At 30.6% G+C, this 11,238-nt stretch overlaps 1 protein-coding gene across 1 annotated transcript; it reads left to right on the forward strand.

Moving 5' to 3' along the window:
- The first annotated feature begins 687 nt into the window (after positions 1-687).
- Positions 688-4,870, forward strand: LOC126968472 (translation initiation factor eIF-2B subunit gamma). Its single transcript, XM_050813535.1, has 5 exons — positions 688-816; positions 894-1,088; positions 1,232-2,058; positions 3,837-4,066; positions 4,682-4,870. Exons 2-5 carry the CDS (start codon positions 929-931, stop codon positions 4,842-4,844), a joined length of 1,380 nt encoding a protein of 459 aa, XP_050669492.1. The 5' UTR covers positions 688-816; positions 894-928; the 3' UTR covers positions 4,845-4,870.
- The last annotated feature ends 6,368 nt before the right edge of the window (positions 4,871-11,238 follow it).

Here is an 11,238-nt window from a genome sequence, read left to right on the forward strand (position 1 = left end):
TATTTAATTATTTATCTTCATGGTTTGGTTAGAAATGAACGAGAAAGATCAAGATAATACAGGAAAATGGCATGACCGAATACACGAAAGTTTAGGTAATATTTTACGCATCTAAATAGAGCCTCTTGCTGTTAGGCAACGCATGATGTGTATCTAAACTTATAAATTATCTTAGCATGAAAGCATACCTGTCAGACCTTGTTACAATCAATTGAAAGATAACAATCGAGATTATATTACTAAGACAAATAGATTGCGTTTTGGCCATAATACTGCACCGTTACACCTTGCAAGACTTATTGAAAATAAATCTGCCCACATTTCAACTCAATCAAAGGAACTATGGAACCCTTAATTTGTAACTGCTAAACATTTCTGGCTGGGAAGTGAAATCAGTGATACCAACATTTTATGTGAGTCTTCATCCCGCCCGCTTTCACTTGATCAATAATTATTAAAAGACAAAAGAAGTTATAAAAGAAAATAAAAATATTTTAAATACAATTCTAACAATATTAAATAAAGATTTAATTGATATTATATCTATTGTTGAACTGTGAAATTAACCTTAAAAGTATAAAATTTAAAAAAAAATACTAACAAAAGTCTTAGTTACCCGGCCATTAAATTGAAATAAAATCATGATTTGTCAATGTCATTGTATTGTGACAACTGACATGTGTAGTAATGCTTTTTGTATGTGGTGTTTGATGTTTTCAACTTTCTATTTTTCTGTTAATTTTATTATTTTTATTTAAACTAATTGTAGTAAAAATTAATAAACACGATTGCCGATACAAACGTTTGCATCCAGATGTAAATTACAAATCTCTTATTGTATGTATATGTTTTTGATAACTTTGATATAACTACATTAAACTTTAATTTTTCAGGTTATTATTTAGAATATTTCTAATAAGACCTTAGAATGCATAAAATATCAGAATTTCAAACTGTAGTTTTGGCAGCTGGAAGAGGATCACGCTTGCCAGATGTAGGCGGAGTTGTCTGCAAGTGTCTTCTACCAGTAGGGCCCTATCCTGTACTGTGGTATTCATTAAACCTACTTGAACGGGTAGGTTTCCAAGGTGAATATTTTTTACTCTTACTATTATAATAATTGTTATCCAATTTAACATAAACTTAATGAAGAGATATATTTTATTAACATTTGAACATAATGTTTTACAGCTATAGCTATATAATATTATAATATTTAAACACTTTACAGAAACTATGATATTGGTACTTGATGAAGACAAATCCAGCATTTTAAGTGCTTTAGAAAAATGTCCTTTAAAAATTAAGTATGAGCTTATTGCCATCCCTGCGGAAGAAGACTGGGGTACTGCTAACTCCCTTATGCATATTAGCAGTAGAATAACTACAGATCTAATTATTATTTCTGGGGATATAATAACAAATATTGACTTAAATGAAGTACTTAATCTATATCGAAAACATGATGCTGCATTGGCCACTTTATTCTTCAATAATGGACCGGAAGAATGGATTGAGCTTCCAGGTCTCAAGACCAAAGTGAAACCAGATAGAGACCTTGTATGCATTGATGAAGAAACAGGAAGGCTTGTGTTTACAGCCAGTGCAAGTGATTTTGAGGAAAATGTAACAATACCCAGATTAATTGTTAAGAAATTTAGATCAATAAACATGTACAGTAGGCTTCTAGATGCTCATGTTTATGTTATGAAGAACTGGATCATTAACTATATGGTAGATATGAATAAATTCACATCTATAAAAGGAGAACTGGTTCCACACATTGTTAAAAAGCAATTGTCGAGGCCAAAAAACTTTGTTGAGAAAAAAGGAACATCAGAGAAGAATGTAGAAATTGACAAGGATATCTTTGATTATGCTCATGTTAGTGGTTATGAGAGCAAGATACGCCAAATGTCTTCTTATAACGACCACAGACTTGGTCATAAAGGTGCATATTATGGTGATTCACTTTTATGTTACGCTCATATTCCGGATAAAAATACTTTTGGAATGAGAGTAAATACATTATCAGCTTTCTATTTAGCCAATAGCAAGGTAAGATTGCCTATTTAAACTATAATTATTAACTATTAATTGTTTCTTATAGCATATTAACATTGAAACATTTTTTTAAAAAGTATTTAAGTGTGTAATTGGGGTCCATAATGGCTCGCCTAAAGTTCTTCACCCGAAATTATTCTTCCTAACTATTTGTAACCCGAATGATCATTCTTCCTAAAAATTTTCATCCTAAAGTTTTCATTCATACTATTTGTAGTGCTAGCGGCGATGCTCATAACACTGATGTTTCCGAAAATTGTAATAAGTAACATCATTAATGTAAATATATTTAAACTCCTACTGTTTTTTATCATAACACTTTTATCCCTTAACATACCATAATATTTTCACTCATACTCAGAAAGAAACATTTACCAAGTGTAATTTGGTTCACGATTATAGTGCTACCACTCTTATTACATCGTAATACATACTCAGTTTTCAAGAAAAAACAAAAAAAAGTCTACCCTCGTTACGGTTACGTTAAGTCGGCACGCTACGCTCGTACGTTGTTTTAACTGTTCTAACATAACCTAACTAATTTTAATAAGTTGTAGTTGATAGAGCTTTGGGGATTGATAATGTGAAATCAAATTTACGCAAAATTAATGTATATAATATTGATTATTATGAAATCTAAACAAAACAGATATGACTTTGAATAATAGTATATACAATGATTATGTTGAGAAAATATAGGAAAACAAATAAAAGTATAATAGCTGATGTTTATTGCTACTGACATTATGAAGTTGAATGCTACGGAATTATTAACTTTAGAGACAATTAATTAGGAATTGTGATTGTTAGGATGAAAAATGTTAGGAAGATCATTTTCGGATTTCCAATTATAATTGAAGTTGAAATTTTAGGTGAACTTTAGCGCACCCATGTAATTGAAACGGTATTTTTGTGTAAATGTAATATTATTATTTTGACTTTTACAGTGCATGTTGTCAAAAAACATTAACTTAAATAAAATATTAATTAAAATGTAACTTTTATATAAACACTATACCTAATATAAAATACAATTACATGCAATTTAATCCTTTTTAAAGTAATTTATTGAAAAGTGTAACACATGTTTAATCAATGACAATATAAGATTAATATTGTCAACCAGTTAGTGAAATCAACTGCTGGCTACTGTATTTCCAAACCAATATGGCTACTGGACTTTTGGAGCATAAAGGCTAGTAATGAGTATCTTGGTTATGGTATGGTGGATGTCCATAGGCTTGATATTTCACTTAGCATCATGCAAGTCTCTTGCCAATTTGTCATAGGTAATAAAGTTTATCGGACCACCCAAATGGTTACATCTACATTTTTTATATGAGGATGACAAACAAACATACATATGATTTACGTAGTGCTATCATATGGTATACACTTATGGTTATCACAGTGGCCCAAACTCTCTTCTTACACCACAGAAATCGCAAGAGTAATCCCCAATCTTATCTAGTATTGGATAAACATACATATTAATAAAATAAAACTAAAACACACTGGCACATGGCGGGCTATTGGATTAGGGACACAATGGCAAAAGTTTCCGTTCTACCTATTGTACCACCAAAGTAAATTATTTTATTAATTGAACGCTGAAATATAGAAAATTTGGCAATTATTTTTCTGTCATTCTTATATGTAGTGTTGCTATGTCATGTTTGAAGGTTTTTATATGTAATACTAATACTATCATTACTAACAATTATTATTACTAATACAATAATTTTGGCTGGTAAATATTTTGTTTATTACAGATACTGTCAAAGTGGGAAGAAGTCACCAGGATGCCTCTTACTGAAAGATTACATCCGAATAGTCAAGTTAGCACAAAGCAAATAGATGATGGTAGTACTGTGGGGGACAAAAGCATTGTCAGTGAAAGGACATCTATAAAAAGCTCATTTATTGGATCTAACTGTATTATAGAAAACAAAGTTAGAATTACCAACTCTATTTTAATGAATAATGTCACAATTAAAGAAGGGTAAGTATTAAACAATAGAAGAGCTTTTGTTTAACTATTAAAACAATATATTCTAGAGTTAGTACTTTATATTTTAATAACTTAGAGTATTTTTTATTATGACATAATATAATTTCATGTATATTTCTCTTTCACAATTAAAGAAGGGTAGGTCAACTCACCAACAATGGCTTTTGTTTAACTATCAAAAAAATAAATTCTAGAGTTAATATTTTATATTTTACTAACTTAGAGTGTTTGTTTCTCTTATCTTTATCTTTTTTGTTTACATTCTTTAATGATATTTTTAGAGGATCATAAGGAATATTTGTTTATTATTATCTAATACTTATAAATATGCATAGCTTTAACAATATTTATTATTGTTAAAACAATGCCAATGGCTGTATTACATTCTTTAATTATTTCCTTATCTCATAGAGCTCTCACTCGGTTATTAAAATAACCGAGGCAGTGTTAGTAAACTAGTAACTATGTAATAGAGATAAAATTCTTAAATATTATATTGATATACACTTCACATTTTATTTTTCTGAAAGATTAACATTGAGTTTCATCTGATGCTATTTGTACCATAATTTGTTATCACATTAACATATTATATTTATATTACAGTTGTGTTCTCCAAGATTGTGTAGTATACACAGGAGCTACAATAGAACCAGGATGCTCTTTACAATACTGTCTTGTTGGTCCCCACCATGTGGTCACTTCTAAGACATCTGGAAATCATCAACTGCTCGCAGAAACAACAGATAATATGATTACTCTTGGATAGGATTGTAAATAAAGATTATAATTAAACCATGGCTTTAATATGAAATTATGAGAGTGTTGGTATTGATATATTATGTTGAATATTACAACTACTGCAGCAAAATGGAATTGAATTTCTATATCAAATTTGAATAGTGTTACTCTGTGTTATTTGATTTGTATCCATCAATATGCTAAGCGCCAATCAACCAAAACTGATACTAACAGGTTCTCTAGATCCAATGGGGTATGTCAGTATCTTGTAGTTGTCGTCATTTTCACTTGTAAAGTCCAGTTGATATTAGTCCAGCCATTGGACGAGATTGAATGGAAGAAATGGTGAATTATTAATCCTGGTGAAAGTTCATATATATTAAGTGAAAAAAAACTTTTACGTTAACTACAGGTAGACAAAAAATTTTTAAGGTAGGTACTTACCAACCTGAAAAGCGAATAAGTATAATATGTAGATTCTATTTTATTATTTTGAGGATGTATTAAAGGGGAACTGAAAAACAAATGATCCATGTTTCCCTCATCTAGGCTATTGTAGCCTAAGGGATGAACTTATATAGTCTCTCTCTTAGAGACTCATACTAAGTTAAGCTAGAAGTATTGGAGTGCAGACAGAGATTATGGGTCTGTTGGACTGAATGACCTATGTGTGTCAAAGATATAAGTGTAGGCTCTATGCATAATGACTGGCTTATCCTACAAAAACTATATACCTATTATCAATTACAATTTCAGTCATTGATTGATGTAGGTAGGTACCTAGTGTAGGCAATGTACAGTTTAACCTGCATTGTTTTAACTTAATTGTAATTTAAATAATTACCTATATAATCCTATCGATAAAGTTAATCTCCTGGTTCAATCATTTTTAACAAATTGATAATTCTTCTTGAAAAATTTGCCATCTTTGTTTTAGAATTTCTTTACTTACTTAATTTTTTTTACGTATAGTTTGTGTTTGTGGAATCATCGTGTATTATGCGCTTGATAACAAGACTTACATCTATATTATATACGATTTTTTAAACTTTTCGTAAGTAAAAAATAAGAAGATAACTATATAAAAAAATATTTAAAATATGTAAAGTATTGCCAGGAAATTCTTACATAACATAAACACAGAATAATATATAAAACAACATAGGTCATAGACAGGTACACAACATAAGTAAATATGATAAACAGTGTTATATCAATGTTTCTGATTGCCCTTAAAGAAACAACAGCCTATTAAATTACCTGTTAACTATCCGTTATATGAAGGCATTGAAATCAAATGAGTTTTTAGTCAAATATTTAATGATTGCATCATCATTAAAGATCATTAAATATTTCATTGCATGAAATCTGGTTCACTAGTTCTGACTTTATGTATAAAAGAGCTAAAGCGTGAAGCTTTTCTTGACCTAAGATTCGATCCTAGATAGTTTTTCACCCGCTTTAACCAAGAGAAGCTGTCACCTAAACAGTTTTTTGCTGGTGTAAGTACTTAGGCCATACCTACCAAGTACCTATCGTTTGGATAAATGTTCTCCAAATTGTGTTTTCGTAGGAACGAAGCTAGACCTTTAATGGTCCAGATCAAGTTTTAATCAAAATTCTTTCAGACGAAAGATGGCATTGAAAGTGTACGCATTCCTGAACTTAGACACTTGCTAAACCATTAGGATACATTTCAAGGAAGTGACTTTTTCTATGAGGATCGAAAGTAACAACTCACTCGTTTTAATTAGAAATGAAACTTTTCCTTTAATTTGTTGTACGCCTTCTGTCGTTCTTCGGTCACGAGTCTATCTATCAAGACGAGATACGTTAACCGTGATAGTTTCTGTGCAATTATTCGCATGTCTTCTAAGGGGGTTTTTTTTTTGATCTTTTTTTTGTCTCTGTCTCATTCCGGTTTCTTAGATACGCCTAATTCAATAAATTTATTTCGAAATACTTGAAATTCCTTCGTTCAGCTACAAAAAATACGGAGTGATTCCTAATTCGTCAACGATGATTAAAACGATCTACTTTGTTTTTTGTTTTTATTTTATACAGTAACCATTACCACTGTTTCGTTTGCCAAACCGCTGCAGCTCATCGTTCCAATTGTATTACAATCGATTCCTGTCATCGATAATTTCAAATAGAGTAGATTCCTCTGATATCTAAATCAATGGAATTGATGAGCACACAGTTGGCCTTATCGTAAATTTTCGTTATTCACACAAATCTGAAATACCGGTTAATTCAATATGTTTTACAGGTAAGTCGTAAATATAACACAAATGTTCGTCCAACCTAACTTAACGAAAACTAGGCTCGGCATAAAAAGAATGATAATTTTATCTTACACAAGATAAAATTAGAATAATATAATGTATATAATATCCCCTTTATGATTTATCATCCTTTGTCGTAACTCTACCTACTAACCAATGATATTATAGTATTAAAAGAGGTAGATATGTCACTAGCGCGCCGAAAATCAATCGCCTAAATTGAGTCAATTGGTTGATTTGGGATATTTTAGGAAATGATATAAAAAAGTCGTTGTTGCAGTGGATGTAATACGAAATGTAATAATATTTAATTAACAAATCCGTATAATAGTTATTTATGCAACTGTTGTGTAATAAGGGGTATTAAAACATGAATGTGGCTTTATCTCACGAGGCGAAGCCGAGTGTGATAATAGTATCACATGAGTGTTGTAATAACTAATTATGAACATACAAGACTTTATCTACACCCAAAATATGAATCCTCTAAAAGATCCTGAAACAGTTAGTCCTAGAAGTAACCTAATATCATCCATTGCTGATTATATACAAATAAACCAAGTATTAATGAAAAAAATATTTATTTTAGTAGTAATTTACAGTTTGTATAGTGCAATAATTAAAATTCACTTGAATATTATGTTCTTTTGCAGCGTTTCAAATAAATCGCTCATTTTTTGTAAACAAAACAATAAAAATATCGAAGAAAAATGGCGGGGATTCGAATAACCTACTTTTTTTACGGCGCGCGACGTTCTGGTAGTGTGGAACGCGCGTAAACGAAAATGTTCTTTTTTTGAAATTCACACAGATACCACGCATCGTGCAACAAGAATGTGGCTGTCTGTTCAAACTCTTTGAGCATGAAGGGATTGAAAAAAAAATAGGAGTGTTGTTATGAAATTCAGTACCTACAACATTACAACACTCGTTTGGATGATGTAATGGTTATTAGAACATTGGGTGTTTTAATGTTGGCAATAAGCTAACTGTTTCAGAATCTTTAATAGAGGATTTAAAATTTAAGGATTTAAAGCATCGGTGTAGATAAAGGTTGTTGAACTATCAAACTACTAAAACAAGTTTTAGGGTAGGTAGCGGATGTGAGCAGTGAGTGCTATTTGTTTACGTAGGAATTTTTTCCAGTAACACTGTCCCTTTCAGTATATCCCTTGCTAACTGCAGTCTTCTGATTCTTATCAATGGATCATTTTCTTCTTCTTCCATTACCTTATTATATTAAACTCTCAACAGAAAGACATTCATAAATAATATAAGATACAAAAAATAATAATTGTATTCTTAAAACTTTTTGGGAGTCGTCGTTTGTAAATTTTTTATAAATGGGACCCTTACTGTAGACCTTTCGGTTTTGTTTTGGTGTCTGTATGTTTTTTATTATTTTATGTATAAATAATTGATATCATCAATGTGGCTTTACATTATAATAAATATTAAATTACTTTTTTATAAAATCAATGACACATTATCTACCTAATGTCAATGCAGTTTTACCACATGAACTCATGAATGAATCGTAATTTAGGCATAAATAACAGTGTACGGAAAGAAAATCATATCTGATGAACTAACTGTATTTTTTCTATACAAATACGAAGCAATTAGCAAATTAGAGTTATCTCTTTTTCGCTTGCGATAATTGCATTTACTATCCTTCTTTGACGTGTAATCGTAATGCAGTGTGCTATTGCAATGTTAAATTATTCATGTATGCGTTAGTGTATCATTTTCAAACACCGAATGTTGTCTACGTAACCTATCTATACTTTTAAATATCATTGCTACTAACTACAATATCGGCACGGACGAGCAATATTTGTATCTATATATGTAGGTAGTATTATTTTCAATGCTTAGATATATACTAATCGCAAGGATAGACATTTAATTAACAAATAAGATTAACCGGTTACGAAGCAAAAATTTACATTTCAAATTGCGACTGCAACGAATTTTAAATATTTATTATCCTTAGTAGAAATCGATACTTACGTAACCCTGACTTAACTGTGACACAATTTTGAACACGCACGCCAACTAACTTCCAATAGGTTTAACGTAACCTTTTTTAATTTCCTTTGGTAGGTAGGTAGATACTTCTGTATTTATTATAATATGTACCTACTTAATTTAGACTAAGATATTCCTCTAGGCTCAAATATATGTGTGTATAATTTTGTTTCGCCAATTTGTAGTCGATATTCGTCTAATTATTATAACTTATTATTCACAATACCTTACTAGGTAGGGAATACATTTTGCCATCTATCTTCATAAAAAACATCTTATGTATGTGAACTCCACTGAACAATAATAAATTAAAAATATTATTTATAATTGAAAATTCAATCATATTTTATGCTAATTTATATTAGTACCTACACGATAAAACATATTATTAAAAGGCTTAGATATGGAACGTAGGTAAGCATTCTAAGATTACCTGACCTTGACTGAAAAAACGGACCGTGTCCGCATACCAAAAAGATTGTGATAGGTACCACAGAGTAGGGAGGGATACTTACGATACGGTCTTTGTACATATATAAATACAGAAGTTGCTAATAAATAAAATGTTGTTTTAACTATATTATAATGTACTTCATAGCTTTAATTTATTTTTTCTTCTAGGGAACATAATAATAGAGTTAATGTTGCCTCACTTGCGCATTACAATCTAGCCGTAACTTAGGCTAATAAGTACCTTCCTAATTCTTCTTGAACTTAAACTGCTAGATATATTAAACTAAGAATACATCCTTTAACACATTTCTAAATGTCTCTAGGGGAAGTCACTTTGTTCATGTATCTTTTTAACTGACTTCAAAAAGTAGGAGGTTATCAATTCGATCGGTATTTTTTTTATGTGTGTTTACCGATTACTCTGAGATTTATGATCCGATTTACGAATTTCTTCTTTTTTTTGATGCGAAATAGATGGCATTTGGTCCCTTAAAAATTTTACATAGTTTGGCCCAGTAGTTTTCATATCATGAACATTTACATGAAAATTTTCGTCTACCTGGATGACATAATAATTTTCTGTGTACGGCTTTTTTTGGAGTTTTCACTCAAGTTGATTGTATATTATTGACCTTACGTTATTTGACGCGAGAAATATACACATTAGGTGCAGGAGATATAATGGACGTACAGGTTTATTGCTGTCACATATTTTCGCCACGCTAGAATAGTTATTAAACCGTTGACGCCCTAGCCCTTGAAATTCAAAGCATTAGAAGAACACATTATCCAGTAAGAAAATTAAATTTATGACAGAAAATTTTTCGTAATTATTTATAGTATTTGCATAATATAGCCTAACATTGTGCTAGATTGAACATTCTAAAATAACAAATTGGTTTGTTTTGCAATTGATAAAACACTAAAACTGGGTCTTGGCGCCATGTTTCTTTCATTGCTACACAAGATTTACAGTTGCGTGTGGTATTTGGACACACGCGTTGGTAGATTTCAACTGTACCAACACATATCAATTAGGTATGTTACAATAGATAGTATCCGACATAATATTTTGTTCGTTAACATGCTATTATAACATTGAAACGTAATTTAAAGAACTGGTCACGACTTTATTTTACTGGCCACCGCAACTGCCAAAGCTTTAAAAATATAAACTGATCTTATTATACACCTTCACAGCAAAACTTTTGTTTCAACGTGGTATTGACCTTCAAACATCTAATTAAAAATTATATTAGCGCAGAGCAAAGTAAACAGGAAATTGTTTGCAGTTACACTATATAAAGCGAAAATTACTTATACAGCTAACCTGGTGCCTGTACCATGATATTAATAATTGCACACGGATCCTACTAATATTATAAACGGGAATGTTTGTAAGAATGTATGGATGTATGTTTGTTACTCTTACACGTAGTAATTACTGAATGGATTTTAATGAAACTTTACAATTATATAGCTAATACATCAGAATAACACATAGGCTAGATTTATAAAGGTATGGAGTGAAGTGTCCAAAATAATACGATAAGTGTCAGTAAGTCGGAAAAAAATCTGCGAGGTATTCGTGCGTGCTCCGGAAAAACTAAAGGAGTTACTAATGTATAATAAGTTTGTGAGTGAGTATGT

Source organism: Leptidea sinapis, chromosome 15 (assembly GCF_905404315.1).
Source record: "Leptidea sinapis chromosome 15, ilLepSina1.1, whole genome shotgun sequence".
Classification (NCBI taxonomy): Eukaryota; Metazoa; Arthropoda; class Insecta; order Lepidoptera; family Pieridae; genus Leptidea; species Leptidea sinapis.

Coding starts and splice junctions, on each gene's coding strand:
- LOC126968472 (XM_050813535.1), top strand. CDS start 929: ATGCATAAAATATCAGAATTTCAAACTGTAGTTTTGGCAGCTGGAAGA. Junction 1,089..1,231: donor TGAACGGGTAGGTTTCCAAG/GTGAATATTTTT, acceptor AACACTTTACAG/AAACTATGATATTGGTACTT. Junction 4,067..4,681: donor AATGTCACAATTAAAGAAGG/GTAAGTATTAAA, acceptor TTTATATTACAG/TTGTGTTCTCCAAGATTGTG.